The sequence below is a fragment of the Leguminivora glycinivorella genome, chromosome 13 (assembly GCF_023078275.1).
Source record: "Leguminivora glycinivorella isolate SPB_JAAS2020 chromosome 13, LegGlyc_1.1, whole genome shotgun sequence".
NCBI classification, from domain to species: Eukaryota; Metazoa; Arthropoda; class Insecta; order Lepidoptera; family Tortricidae; genus Leguminivora; species Leguminivora glycinivorella.
The window spans coordinates 1,367,653-1,384,293 of NC_062983.1; the positions used below are offsets into that span (position 1 = coordinate 1,367,653).

Consider the following 16,641-nt stretch of genomic DNA (forward strand, 5'->3'; position numbering starts at 1 on the left):
TATATTAATACGACAGTAATTTTAAGTCTAAAGTAGAAAGAAGTTTTAAGAATAACTAAGAGTTAAGTACTTATTTATAAACGCAAGTTAGGACGCGTATACAAACTGTAGTCAAGACTACCTACTATGTTGATTCATATTTTTGATAATTTTAAAACAGAAGATTGTTATTTAGTCTTAAACCTGTTAAATAAGAATAATTTTAATTATGAGTTCAATCCTAGAAATATTATAGTCAATGCTTTAAGTACCTGGGTACATAGCCAAGTCACCAAACGCTAACGCTCATTCGCTAGCGAAACGCACCTGTTATTGTCGCAGTCGCACTAAATGTTAGTATAGTCTACTGTTAAAGTTTACTGCCGGCGTAGCTGAATGGCAATCGTCGACGACAGACGCCGACAAAAATGCAGTCTGATGCAATACGCAAGAGCGATAAAGATATATAGCTACGAAATACATATTATCGTGAGCGTTTGTGCATTTGGGTACGTACCCTGATTACCATAACGTTTTTTTTAATTACCTACATCTCGCCGCAGTATAATAATACTACGAAAGCGTTTCCCTGCTAGAATTAAAGACTGAATGCGTAACCTACAGACTATTCAGACAGCGGCGAATACTAAAAAAATAACTTTGAATTTGTTGCCAAAGTATTAGATAGTTTTTAAGCAAATATTGTTTCTTTATTACAAAACTGGATATAAAATATTAGTCTTGTTCTTTTTTGTTGCTAAGATAGCTTAGATAAATAATACACTGCATTAAACTGATGTAGAGCTATTCTATGCCATATTAAGTACGTTTTGATACATTTTTCCAGTTTTTAATTGTAAACTTAGAACAACATTTGTACCATTTCGGTTACAATTACGCCCCGACTTTGTATAAAAATCATCTAAGACCGTCATTTACGACCCTATCAAATCATGGGTGTAAAGGACGTTATAACATTTTGACGTGTCCTTTACAACCATCTATCTTCTAAATCGTTTAGTTTATCACTACGGTTGCTACACTAGGTTAAAGATACTCGTAATCTACATATTTTTCTTATACACGTCACAAATATAGGTAAAAAAAAACAAAAAAGTGGGTTTATCTTTCTCTTGGAAACCTGCATTACATGTCCTTTACGACAATTGAACCCAAAGATATCGATTACAGTTGCGGATAAAATATTTTTAGTGCTGGTCGTAAAGGACGAAGAACAAAAAAACTTGTCCTTTACGCCCAACTTTATCACACTACTATAGAAAGTGATCCTTAGAAAGTAAGGGCTTAAAGGGCAACAATATATAACAAGGTGACTTGCGACTATATTTTTATTTGTAGATTTCCTTTACGACACAAATAATAATTTATAATTAATGACTTGATATTTACGCCCCTTCAGAAAAGCTATTTTTGCAAGTCCATAGTAGAAAATCTTGGTCGTAAAGGCAACTTTTTAAGAGATATCGAAATTTTAACTACACAGATCGATAGCGCTTGAAATTCTGAACAAAACTGTATATATAACTCATTTTCGCCAAAATGTCCTTTACGCCAATTGAACCCAGAGGTATCGATATACTTATTATTTTACTAACTCTTGCCGGCTTCGCTCGCGTTAGAAAGAGACAAAAGAAGCCTATGTCAATCTCCATCCTTTCAACTATATATTCACTTAAAAAATCAGGCCAATTCGTCGCTCCGTTTTGCTTCGCTAATATTATAAATGGAAGTGTGTGTCTTCAAAATACGTTTATCACTGTTTAAGTATACAGCGTGTGTATTCCATACGGGCGAATATTTTAATAACGATTAGTATTGGACCTAAGGAGCCTAACTACATGGTTTTTTTTATTGAATAGATGAGATTTTTTTTCATACATAATAATTCAGCACGCAATGTATTACGTCCACATCAATTAGCGTACCTACCTAAACGTCATTACGACATGACGTTTATGTCAAGTCAAGTTAATATGAACCGCGTACATTGCTGCTTGGTCAGATTTAAAAAAATAATTACTCTTAATTAATAACACTTTTTAATAAAATGATTATCCTATATGATTCGTATGATTAGATACTATACCTGGATACATTATTCGCCCGTATGGAATCCACACGCTGTAGATAGTTGAATGGATAGAGAGTGACATAGGCTACTTTTTGTCCCTTTCTAACTCCTCAATTTCCTAAAATGGAGGGTGGAAGTTTGTATGAAACATTTCACAATTTTCGAATTTAACGCGAGAGAAGCCGCGGACAAAATCTAGTTTAAATTAGAATTAGAATGACTAATTAGGTGCGTTTTGTATGACATGTTAGGTAAGGTTAGGTATTTCTGACTTCTGTAACGTTTTTGTGCCCTCACTAGCTCGGAAATACGTGTTTTACCCGCTGGTATTAAAGGATAAAACACGTGTTTCCGATTTAGTGAGGGGAAAGAAATATTACTAGAAAGTTATAATTAAGTATAATATAATATAAGTAATAAGTTATAATATAAGTAAAGGTCGTAATCTTTATTCATAATTTTTTTTAATAACTCGATAACAGTAAGAGTTAAGACACTAGTTTCATAAAACAGTTATTTGTTTTACAAGAGGGCAAAGTAGTTGTTTAACCGCACGTGCCAATTTCAAGACACGTAGGTTACACAAACTTTGCCACCGAGTGAAACACAAAAATTTTCACCACACCAACACGAACAAAATACTGACTATAAAACATCAAACTAAATCAAATTCAGCAATCTATTCAATATTTATGATTCAAAATAATTATTTGTAGGTAAATTATATCAGCCAGCTCAAGGCATCAAGTCAAAATTTGTATGAAATTAATAAAATAAATTAATACGTAATATATTTGATTTGTGGATATTCCATACTTTCACTCATTGATTTTTGAGAAAATGTTTCTCAAAAATCAATGAGTAAAAAGTTTGGAGCAAACTTTGGTGCAAAGTTTCCCGTTTTACGGTAGTCTAATTTTACTACGAATGGATGTATATCTAGATTCCTAAAGTTTTTTCTTCTATTTTTTAGGCCAAAACGGTTAGGCCAAGTGATAATAGAACAAACGTTCTTAGGAATGTAGAGGGACACCCACTACGAATATATCTACAGGGTATTTAATAGTAAAGCTATTCTATCACATTCAGAACATGATCTTCGTTTAACTAGGAGTCTCTACAGTGTAAATTCTAATAGTGTCCCAATAATTTTCCACGGAACCCTCGGAGCGTTTAGTTTAAAGTTGGGACGTGGCAACACTGCAGGACATGTGACGGGGCTGCCAACTTTGAGGAAAAACGAAAAACGCGAAAACTCACGGACAGCTCGGGATAAATAAATACAGACGCGGATATAGGCATAAATGTTCCGTTCTAAAGTCTCGTATATGTGACGTGTGAAATCGCATGCGATTTAAGATACATTGCGGACTACGTTACATCTAATGCAGCCAACCAAATGCCACTCCAAAGGAACTCGCAAGCGAGATCTCATTATCGGCTAAATAATCCTTACTTCTGGGGGGTTACCATGACGTACTAAAGACGTTCAGTTTAGGTTGAGAGAAAGGGACACAGCTATAGCAGTTACATAGCTCCGTCCCTCTTTCTCAACCTAAACTGAACGGCTTTAGCACGTCATGGTAACCCCCCTGATTTAATAAAGCTGCAACTATACTTAATATCATGTTGGAGTTAGTCAAAAGGCGCCTAGCCTTATCAGAGATAACATACACTAGAGTAGAGTAGAGGTAGTCTAGTGGTAATGACGTTAGCCGCGTAAGCTGAAAACCCGGGTTCGATTCCCGGCTCGGCCGCCAGTGGGCCTTGTCGTTTTTTCTTTCGTGTATGATATCTATTTCAATTTATACTTAATGTCACTAACTAGTTACATATACAAGTCTTTTCGACTTTTAACCCTATGAAAATCGTTAAGTCAGCAAATAAAATAAAATATTTAGCAACTATTTTTTAGCAAAGACAAATTTGAGTTCTTTTATTTAATAATCTAATGTACTTATACTTAATCACTTTTTATTACATGTATATCACTCTCATCAGCTGTCAACTTATTTATTTAAACTTTATTGCACAAAAATACACAAAAATGTACAAATGGCGGACTTAATGCCAAAAGGCATTCTCTACCAGTCAACCATAGGGCCAAACAGAGATTAAATACAAATGGTGCAGAGAGAAAACAAAAAGTTACAATTTAATAGTTATTTGTTTGTTAATAGTTTTTTGTTATTTGTTTTACAAGGGGGCAAAGTTGTTGTTTAACCGCACGTGCCAATATTGAAGCCCGAGCAAGCGAAAGATTCCAATATTGAACCGCGAGCGTAGCGAGTGGTTCAAAAAGTGGAATATTGAGCGTTGCGAGGGTTTCAAGGCACGATGTTTAAACAAACTTTGCCGCCGAGTGAAACACAAAATTTTTCACCACACCAACAGGAACAAAATACTGACTATAAAACAGCAAACTAAATCAAATCTATCGATTTAATCAAATATTTATAATTCAAAATCATCATTTAGGTAATTTCTACCAGCCAGCTCAAGATATCAAGTTAAAATTTGTATGAAATTCACTCTTGTGGATAAAATGAAATTTTGCTATCTGTTTTCGAATACCAAAGTAAGCCTTAATCAGTTGGTGTGGTGAAAAATTATTTTTGAATAAGCGCCCTTTATTTGAGCAAAATTTTCAAGTGTGAGTAAAAGTTCACATAACGATCTCTCTAACGCGTAGTTTTTCTAATCTTTGCCCCTCCCAGCTTATGCATGGCAGTAAAATTTAACGTTCCACAATAAAGTACTAAAACTAAGGCCGAGCGCACACTTTTAGGCAATAACTTGCCATGTGCGCGCAGCCTTACGGCCGGCCGTTAAGGGATTTGGTATTTTCGTCCATTTTTGAAGTCGTGGGTTTTATTGAGGGTTTAACTGCGATTGTTGGTAACAAAGTCGACACTTATTTATGCCACAAGTGCAATGTACATAGTTTAACAAACAATCAGCATAGTAGTATTTATTTCTGTACGTATTATTCATCATTATGATTATCCTCCTCGCGCTATTCGCATTTTCCACGGCTCATGGGAGCCTGGGGTCCGCTTTGAACTAGTTATACGAAAGCGACTGCCACCTGACGTTCCAATCCGAAGGGTAACTAGGCCTTCTTGGGATTAGCCCGGTTTTCTCGCGATGCTTTCCTTCACCGAAAAGCAACTGGCAAATGAATCAAATGACATTTCGCACATAAGTTCCGAAAAACTCATTGATACGAGCTGGGGTTCGAACCTGCAACCTCCGGATTCAAAGTCACACGCTCTTACCGTTAGGCCGTCAGGCGCTTCTTATTTGTAACGTATTATTTATTAAGTACATTTAATTTACCTCCCATTCTATTTATATCTATTCTAAGCTTCGTGTCTAGTGATGTGCCATGGGAATATTCCCGGGAATGGGTATATTCCCTTTGGGAATATTCCCGGGTATATTCCCTTGTTTCCGGGAATATTCCCAAAACAGGGGAATATACAATTCAAGTTAAATACATTTAAAAATAAATAAAAAATTGTTGAAATTAATAGTATGTTCAATTATTAACTGACTCTCATTAAAAACAACGTCTTTAATATTATACATAATTAAATATAAGTTTTTGTTCAATCATAAAATAATTTTTCCCTTTCGTGATGCACTTATGTGCAATATTTCTTTGTTTTGTTACTAGAGCTTTCATGTCTCTATCTCTTTCTTTCGATATATAGGTTATCTCGCTTCCTCCAAAAGCATTTACCGTGTTGCACTTATTTAGTTATCCAATATATCTGTTGCTTGTAACACGTGCGTAGATGTGCTCAAACCATGAGACCGAAAAGTAAAGTGTTTGAACATTTTACTACTCACACAGTGAACAATAAAGTCACGTATTGTTGTAAATACTGCAATAATGTGTATTTATTTAAAAACGCTACAAAATTCGCGTGCCATTTAGGCAAATGTCCCAAAACACCTTGTGACGTTGTGTTTATTTAAAAACCGTGAAAGACCTAAGTCCACCAGTGATTTTAGTGAATCGTACGGTGAATCGAGTTCTTCACCACCCGGCAGTCAAAATCGAGAGACAAGCCAAGCCTCTGCTGTGATCGATATCACAGATAGTTCAAGTACATCGATGAGCAGCATGAGCACTTCAGAAACAGTAAGTTTACAATAGAATATATACTATATATTATATTGCATGACCGAAATGTCCACGACAGTGCAACACGTGGTAATTTAACTGTGTTAAAAACGAGATAATAATACAATATTCTTTATTTATTCCTTAAATTAACATTAACAGCCTAGCTAAACATGCCAATCGTACAGGAGGGTATAGACATGATATATTATTATATATAAACATAATATTGTCGTTTGATGTAAATAGAATGTTACGCTATTCAGTAGTTATAAAATTAAACATCACATGTTGCACTGCCACTGTTATAAAAAAATTACCATCACGTGTTTTTCAGGACAAACATAACATGATTTCTTTTTTTGTTCAGGTTGGAATCCACGAAGCTATTGCAAGAGCGATTTGCGAGCACAAAATAATGCCAGATCCGGCATTCATTATTTAAGAGGCCTTATTCCTAAAGACGAGCGTTTTTTGCAAAATAGAACCTTTTTCATTCAAAATTATAAAGAAACTATAAATGATTATTAAAAAAATGATAATGTTCCTAAAAGTACATATCTTAAGCTAGAAAGTCAATTGGTACTACTTTAAAATATGTCTTTTTATACTTCCGAAAAATCAGTTTTTTCGGAAGACGTTTTCAAATTTCGTAGTGGAATAGCTCGTTTAGAATCGTGATTGTGCTGTTAAAAATGTTATTTGGGGTAATAAATGATCACAATCCTATTTGTTATATCCTGTACGAGTTAGCTAATACTTTGACATTTTAAGATTTACTTGAAATGGTGGATAAATAACCTTCCGTATCCTCCCCATTTTTTCGATAAAAAGAGGTTTACATTATGTATTTTTACTGCGATTCCTGCATTTTTTGTAACTCTTAAATAATATTATCCTAAACTAGAACTTCTTATTGACCTATAAAAAAAAAAATCATACATATAAGACATACCTTTCTGTCGATAGATATGTTTTTAAAACACCTAAAATTCGAATAAAAGACACTGTGCTAACGCGAGCCCGCTCAGTCTGCGCCGAGCGCTCGAAGACAACGGACCTGCGTTTGATCGTCCGGCGCACCTAGCTTTCGTAAGCAGCGCGATAGTTCCGAGAAGTGCCGTAAACTGCGACTAAACAAATCTTGATCCTTTTTACACCTTATGCAATTTTAGCATTCGACATGCTTTTCATATGATTTTGGATTTTAAGTTATACGTGAAGTTTGTTGAGAGTTTGAATTATTATTATATTTTGGGACCAGGATGAGGTTCTGGTTCTCATGATGATGGAGTCAGGCAGGAGATGTTCAACAGAACTGCTATTCTACTTATCATAACTCCACCATGTTTGGGCTCATTAGATTTGGGCTGATGAGCACCATCGATCTAGATGAGGTCCAAGGTCTCATGATGGAGTCAGGAGGTGGTCAACAGAACTGCTATTCTCCTCATCATAACCCCATCATATTTGGGCTCATTAGATTTGGGCTGACGAGCACCATCGAACTAGATGAGGTCCAAGGTCTCATGACGGGGTCAGGAGGTGGCCAACAGAACTGCTATTCTCCTCATCATAACCCCATCATGTTCGGGCTCATTAAATTTGGGCTGACGAGCACCATCGAACTAGATGAGGTCCAAGGTCTCATGATGGAGTCAGGAGGTGGTCAACAGAACTGCTATTCTCCTCATCATAACCCCATCATGTTTGGGCTCATTAGATTTAGGCTGACGAGCACCATCGAACTAGATGAGGTCCAGGGTCTCATGATGGAGTCAGGAGGTGGTCAACAGAACTGCTATTCTCCTCATCATAATCCCATCATGTTTGGGCTGACGAGCACCATCGAATTAGATGAGGTCCAAGGTCTCATGACGGGGTCAGGAGGTGGCCAACAGAACTGCTATTCTCCTCATCATAACCCCATCATGTTTGGGCTCATTAGATTTGGGCCGACGAGCACCATCGATCTAGACGAAGTCCAAGGTCTCATGATGGAGTCAGGAGGTGGTCAACAGAACTGCTATTCTCCTCATCATAACCCCATCATGTTTGGGCTCATTAGATTTGGGCCGACGAGCACCATCGAACTAGATGAGGTCCAAGGTCTCATGATGGAGTCAGGAGGTGGTCAACAGAACTGCTATTCTCCTCATCATAACCCCATCATGTTTGGGCTCATTAGATTTGGGCTGACGAGCACCATCGATCTAGACGAAGTCCAAGGTCTCATGATGGAGTCAGGAGGTGGTCAACAGAACTGCTATTCTCCTCATTATAACCCCATCATGTTTGGGCTCATTAGATTTGGGCCGACGAGCACCATCGAACTAGATGAGGTCCAAGGTCTCATGATGGAGTCAGGAGGTGGTCAACAGAACTGCTATTCTATTCATAAGACTGCTTGCACTTACATTGACATTATACTTTACATAATGCTATTAAACCTAATGAAGCGTTGTTTTATTACCTAAATCTCAAAACCCTCTAAATAAAATATGTATAGTAAGGAAGGAGCAAAAATTTTACCGCAGGCTTTCCAAACCGACGATGTTTGATCAGCTACTTTTAGAACGAACATGTACATAATTTGATTTTCACCCTTTCAAATGTTTCTAAGACGCAATGTTTTGCACAGGTCACGTCATGCACAGTTAAACTGTGGAATGAATTGTTGCCAGCGGTATTTCCGGACCGATGCGACCTTCAAACCTTCAAGAAAAGAACGTACATCCATCTTAAAGGCCGGCAACGCACCAACACTTCTGGTGCTTCGGGTGTCCATAGCCGGCAGTGATCGCTTACCATCAGGCAACTTGTCTGCTCGTTTACCTCCTATCCCATAAAAAAAACGTTTAATAATTTTTAAGAAAAAAAAACCGCCGCCTTTTGGGTTCTGATGAAAGCTACTTGCGAATGTTGGATTATGTACAAATACATACATACAATCACGCCTGTATCCCATAAAGGGGTAGGCAGAGCACATGTAGAAATGTGTAGGTATTTTTTAAAACTGCTTTTAATGCTTTAATTATTAAATTTTTTAAATCGGTCCAGTAACGACGGAGATATCGAGGAACAAACAAAAAAAAACAGACGAATTGAGAACCGTCCTTCCTTGAGAGATTTGAGGCGATGGTTAAAAAGTGACACAACATCATGAGCAGTTCCACTGCACCAAATGTCACTATTCTGGACGTAAGTGCATGCTGTTCTTATAAAAATATGAAAGTCACTATAACTGTGCCGTTTAGATTTAGGGAGTTCCGGTCTGACCATCATCAACAGTTCCACTGCACCAAATGTCATTGTTCCGTACGTAAATGCATGCTATTCATATAAAAACACAAAAATCGCTATATGTATGCCTTTCAGACTTGAGGAGTTCCCTGGATTTCTCCAGGATCCCATCATCAGAACTGGGTTCTGATAAAAATGGGACCAATCAGTATGCATATACATTCAATAAAAAAACAGAAATCACTATTAAACTATTCTCTAATTTCAAGTTCCTAACTAAAATTTTCCTAATAAAAAAAAAACAAATTGATCCCGATACAAACTTTCACCCCCTTTTTCCCTCTACTAGGGGTATAAATTTTCATAATCGATTCTTATCTCTTCGAAATTTTGTTAATGCAATCTATACAAATTTCGACTTTCTAGCTTTCGTAGTTTCGGCTCAGCGGTGTTGGTTGTTGAATCAATCAATTAGGAAACCTGTATTTATATATGTATATGTAGACTACTATACTTTTACTACATTCATACACCTTATTTACTACTACCATACCATGAACAGGAAATTCCCCGTATAAAATTGAAAATTATGTTATTACCAATTTAATTCAAAACTATCAAGATTATTTGTGTCGGCGTTGAAACGCGCGTTGAGTTGCAGGTGCTCGCGTACCGAGCGCCAACGCCATCTATCGATGGCCGTTTCGTGAAATTGATGAGCGCTCTAAGGAATAAGGAGTCTTAATTTAAGTGCTAGTGCTACACCGTTACAAAAACAAACAAGGCACATAATTTACTGTGATTTTTAAATTCAACTGTGATGATTTGTATTAATTTAGTGAATTAAAAAAAATATTTTTTTTTAAATTGGGTTTTATTTCAACTTTCCCAGCAACTATGGGAATTTACCCGGGAACATTGGGAATAAACCCCGGGAAGAATGGGAATTTACCGGGGAACATTGGGAAATTACTTCTGTATGCGAGTTACACTAGTTAATGTCTCGGTATATATATTTATTATAATGTTTCAATAGAATCTTCGACAACATAACATATAAACATATTCAATTTCAAAATTCCCCAATATTTCCTTACTGAGGGAATATTCCCGGGAATATTTCTGGGTATTTTCCCACCTAGGGAATATTCCCGGGAACGGCACATCACTATTCGTGTCATCTGACTGACATCTACATTAGCCCCTAAAAGCCTACAAACGTATTAAGAACATGGTAATTCGCAAATCCCGAGCTAATGACCCCAATGTACCCTCAACGCATGATTTACATACAAACTTGAGCTCGTTATTAATATGAAAACGTCTCCATTTGGTCAAATATCGTTGGCTGTTACGACCTTTATTGATTCAGAGTGAAGTAAAGTACAGAAGCTCCTTAAGTGATTTTATGTTAATTATTAAGAAGTAAAATGACTTCAGTCCCTATTAAAATCCTGGACACGGCACCAAATTGTAACTAAACTAAACCTTTGACAATACGAAATGTCAATCGATTTACGATCGTATTACTTCGAGTTAAAGTTGTGTTGTTTATTAAATCTTGTAATAGGTTAGTTTACACGAGTGATATCAGAATTAAGTGTTTACAGGTGGTTTCTGTGTAACTTGATGTAGGCTCATTAGGAAATTAGTTTTTTAAATAAGTTCAATCAATTTGTTAATGGTAAATACGATACGTAAACTACTGTTGCAGTCATAGATTTATATAAACAAATCATCCATAATTTTTTTATATGAACCGCCTAGTAGTGGGACACTAAAAAAGGCTATGAAAAAAATGTTAGACATACATATTCGTCACCTATTTTTATTTGATAATTCTTGTTTTCGGTAAAGGTCATCTGCAATTATTATCGCTTGACATCGTCAGTTGCAACTTATTCTGAGAACAGTGTCAGAGACTTTATAATATTAAAGACGGGCAATCTTCGTACAATACAGCGTTTCTTGTAAGCATTTTAAATATCTCTAACTTTCTTTCATTTGAAAGATGAGCTATAAAATTTGACGACCGGTTTGTCCTAGTGGGTAGTAGCTCTGCCTGCTAATGCGATAGTCCTGGGTTCAAATCAGTAAAGGTTTATATGTGTGAATGGCACATATCAAGACACACACTCTAGTACACAGGCCCGAGTCATAACTGAAGGATAGGTGTGGTGGGGTTAGCAACCTCTTGCTGCAACATAACTTTGTTTTCTATCGACCCCTTAATTCCTAATAGTGGCAATAAAACGTGAGTAGTTTTCTAACCCCTTTGGAAATATCAACGCGATGTTATGTATATAAAATCTTATTATTAAAAGTTAAAAAAATTACTCCTTGATTATACTTATCAAGGCTTTTGTGTAATAGAAACCATGTACCTACCGATTTTAGCAAAGCTTTTGATAAAGTTGACAAGCATTTTTCTAAAAGCATTTAGTAAAGCTACGACACTAAAATGAGCTGAAACGAGGACAAGACGGTGGTACAAGATAGAAAGGTGTAAAAGGATCTTATGGAGGCTTTATAAGCACCTATGGGGTGCCCTAGGACAAGCAAGAACAACAACAATGGTACTAAATGAGGTATTGAAGATACAAGATCTGTAAGATGATCTCAGAGAATGCAATAATTATTCCATCGAGGACAATTTCGGATGCAGATAGTCGAAATTATAAACACGGATTAAAGGTCATCAGATAAATCGTAAACATGCGTTGCTAGGAAGATAAGGGGGTGGTTCGGGTATATAAGGCCGTACCTGGAGTGGTTCAGTACAGTTGAGGTCTGCAGCAAGATGAAGACTGTCCTGATCCTAGCTGCTGTCGTGGCCCTTGCGGTCGCGGGTACTGTTCCGCACAAACATGAGGTGGAGCTGAAGTCTGGTGAGATTTTTGTTTATTTAAACTTATTAAAAAAACAAATTCGCGAATTTCTGTTTCGCCCTGTGGTTGACTGGTAGAGAATACGTTAAGGCATTAAGTCTGCCATTTGTATTTTTTTTCGTTGTGCAATAAATAAATAAGAACACTACAAATAAATACAAAGAAAACTACAAATAATTTTAAATTTAGTTAAAATAAAATAAACACAATGTTGCTTGCTGCCAAAGTTACAAATAAATGCTTATTTTAAAACAAACAAATTATGGCTTTCAAATATAAGGTGGAGTTTTTGATACCGGTGCCCTATAAATAGTCAATTTTATTATTTTAAAAGGGTAGATTATTTATTTTATTGTCTTACTATATTCAGATAAAATCAATATTTTATTGAACCAGCACATTATTGAAATATTTTATTTTAATGTGAATTTTTCAAGATATAAGCATATAGTTACATTATAAAAACAGGATTTTTTTTACCTCATATGAAATTGGATTAAGAATTTTCAAGAATTATATTAATTTTCATTATTATTATCATAGACACTAGTTCTTGACTAAGTGGATTTAAACATTTTAAAAAGAACACCTAATTTACGAAAGTAAAAAAAAATACTATTTTTGGTACATAAATATAATATATATATTTTCAAGTTCTCTATGTTCATGTTAAATTATTTCTCATACATAACATAACATTAGAATTAAGAAACTTATAACTTTATTCTTCCTCATCGACCTAGTGTTTTCCCAGCGTAATGCCAGGGTCCGAATTCCGACTCAACTTATACCTAACTATAATTTTGTCTCTACAGTTGACGCTCATCACATTGAGCGCCAAACCAAAATCCTCTACCTTCTGGAGAGCATCGGCCAGTACAGAAAGGACGCCGATTGGTTCAAGCATGGCTACGAATACGATGTCGAGGCTAACATTGACAACTACACCGTAAGTGGATGTTGCTTCCGTCGAAAATAATATACATTTCTTAAACGCCATGACAACTATGTCTTTTTCTGGTTGCCTTCTTTTCCATGTACTAACATGGAAAAGAAGGCAACCAGAAAAAGACAAAATATTCGTTTGCGCTTTTACAATCAACAATAACAACTTGATTTATTCAAATTTTTGCACGATCATATTATATTACATTTGCCTAAGATTTTGGTTAATTCAGTTTTAACTACTGAATGAATTGAGTACTCTATATAACTTTAGACTGACTTAAGGTACTCCTCTCCTCTCACTCTCGTACTCTTAGTCTTCAAGTGCTTAAATTTTTACTTTATACTAAACCAACTTTTTATATTTTAGGACAAGAAGGCCGTCGAAGAATTCTTGATGTACTATAAGAGCGGTTTCATGCCCAAGTACAAGACTTTCTCCATCTTCTACGATGAAATGAGGGAGGAGGCCATCGCTCTCTTCAAACTCTTCTACTACGCTAAGGACTTCGAGACCTTCTACAAGACCGCCGCCTTCGCCCGCGTGCACTGCAACGATGGCCAGTTCCTCTACGCCTACTACATCGCCATCTACCAACGCCCCGACACCAAGACCCTCGTGCTCCCCGCTCCGTACGAGATGTTCCCTCAGTACTTCGTCAACACCAAGACTTTCCTGAAGGCATACCACACTAAGATGCAGCACGGCGACTTCGACCCCGCCTATGCCGCAACCCACGGCATCTTCCACGAGAACGGCAAATACGTCTTCTACTCCAACTACACCAGCCCCTGGTTGACCGGCAGCGTTGAAGACAAGCTTTCCTACTTCACCGAGGACATTGGCATGAACTCCTACTACCACTACTTCCAGACTCTCTACCCCTTCTGGTGGGACAAGAACAGCATCTCTCAATTTGACCAGATGCGCGGAGATATCTTTTACTTCACCTACCAACAGCTTATTGCTCAGTACTACCTGAACCGTCTCAGCAACGGACTTGGAGAGATCCCTGAATTCTCGTGGTACAAGCCCATCGAGACCGGATACTACTGCCAGCTGTCCTCTTACTATCCCTTCTTCTCGAGAAACGAATACTACCAGATCAACAAGGTTGAAAACGACAAGTACATCAACTACCTTTCCAGCTACGAGCAGAGTTTCTTGTACTACTTGGAACAAGGCCACTTCAAGGCTGTAAGTATAACTATCGATTTTACTTAAACTTCTCACAAATCATATTGTAGTAGCCTGAAGTCTTGGACAGTTCCTTTGAGTACTCGTATAAGTACTGTTACTGAACATTTTTTTTTTTAGTACAACCAAGAGATTGACCTGCGCAAACCTGAGGCTATCAACTTCGTTGCCAAGTACTGGTTCACCACCGTTGACCTGTATGAAAAGATGCCCAAGAACTACGAACGTTTCTACGAGATCATCGGTCTTCACCTGCTCTCCGCCACTCCTGAGCCCACTGACAAGTGAGTTATCATAGCATACACAGCATATTTCTTCACCGCTTATGTGACATTAAGGAAAAAAGAACTGTCATGGATTTTTTCTTGCCAAGTCGGCCAGTCACAGTTCAAAAATGTACGTGTAATCTATTTAGTATCGAAAAGCGACATCTCTCAGAATTAGCACTATACATATATATATACATCACCGTCAAATCCACAGTTGTAAGCTTTAATTGCTAATTGGTTAATGATTTATGGTCTTTCCAGATACACCATCTTCCCAAGCGCTCTGGAGCTGTACCAGACCTCTCTGCGCGACCCCATGTTCTACCAGTTCTACGCTCGCATCCTGAACTACTTCCTCCAATGGAAAGAGTACCTCGAACCCTACAGCTACAGCCAGCTCCACTTCGAGGGTGTTAAGATCAACGATGTCAAGACCGACAAACTTGTCACCTTCTTCGAGCCCTACGACTTTGACGTCACCAACGACATCTTCCACAGCGTTGAGGAGTTCAAGGGTAACAAACCTACTCTCTACACCGTGCGTCAGCCCCGTCTCAACCACAAACACTTCACCGTCACCGTCGATGTCAAGTCTGACGTCGCCACCGATGCCGTGTTCAAGTTCTTCTTGGGTCCCAAATACGACAGCAATGGCTATCCTCTTAACATTGAGGACAACTGGATGAACTTCGTCGAGCTTGACTGGTTCGTGCACAAGCTGACTGTTGGACAGAACAAAATCGAGCGCCACTCCACTGACTTCGCCCTGTTCAAGGAAGACTCTGTGTCTATTATGGATCTCTTGAAGTACTTCAAACAAGGAAAGGTTCCTGTTGATATGTCTGAGAGGTTCTTCTATCAGCCCCAGAGAATGATGCTGCCTAAGGGTACCAAGGGTGGCTTCCCCTTCCAGCTGTACGTCGTTGTCTACCCCCACACCGCTCTGCCCAAGGAGATGGAAGAGTACAAGACTTACTTCCCCGACATGAAGCCCATGTCCTACCCCTTCGACCGCCCCGTGCACGAGACCTACTTCAAGCAGCCCAACATCTACCACGAGGATGTGTTCATCTACCACGAGGGCGAGCTGACCGCCAACTTGTACAACGTGCAGGAGTACTATCCCAACTACAAGAACCAGGTTCCCAAGCATTAAGGGGAATATACGTCCAAGGTGTGCTAGTCGTGATGCTGTTGAACTGTATGAAATGATCTAATTATTATAATAATTAAAAAAATTACAATATATTTGTTTTGTATTTACTATTCACCTTATTGATACTAGTCCGTTTCATTTGCTTTAAGAATAAAATAATTATGGCATACTCCAAAAACGAAGAACACATAGGTCATAATGTAATGCATGTCGTGACTAAGAAATAGACAGATTGGGAAGCAACTGGTCAAATGTATGCTTTTCTGCGTTTTTCATAGTTTATTCTCTCCAGAGTAAAGTTTTTCAAACTGCTTAATTTAAACGAGAGCTCTCACACAGTCCATCCATTTTTTCCCCGGTTTTCCTCTCCCGTTGGTACTTACTTCGTCCCACATTCATTCGTAATATCGTCACTACTTTTAAAAATACTTGTATCTTCGTCTATCAATGAAAAGAAAATTGTAGTAAGTATGTATGGAATGCATATAGACTTACTGCGTTTTAACTTTGAGGAACTGCGTGAGATACGAGATTTTTTAAAAGTAGTGACGATATCTTTGCTTTCTTGTCAAGTGACTATCATCCCTTTGCATCACGATCGATATGGCCATCACCACAGTATAATAAAGAGTACTACCCATTGAAATACAAAAAAGAGAGACTAGTAGAATAGCGTAGCTGAGAATCCCACCCAGGAAAGTACAAAAGACGAAGAAGGAACAGTACGATGAATGAATGT

The 16,641-nt window shown here is 37.5% G+C and overlaps 1 protein-coding gene across 1 annotated transcript; it reads left to right on the forward strand.

The window, feature by feature from the left end:
- Positions 1-12,181: 12,181 nt before the first annotated feature.
- LOC125232566 (arylphorin subunit alpha-like) lies at positions 12,182-15,973 on the forward strand. Its single transcript, XM_048138287.1, has 5 exons — positions 12,182-12,334; positions 13,150-13,283; positions 13,650-14,477; positions 14,598-14,761; positions 15,008-15,973. Exons 1-5 carry the CDS (start codon positions 12,247-12,249, stop codon positions 15,900-15,902), a joined length of 2,109 nt encoding a protein of 702 aa, XP_047994244.1. The 5' UTR covers positions 12,182-12,246; the 3' UTR covers positions 15,903-15,973.
- The last annotated feature ends 668 nt before the right edge of the window (positions 15,974-16,641 follow it).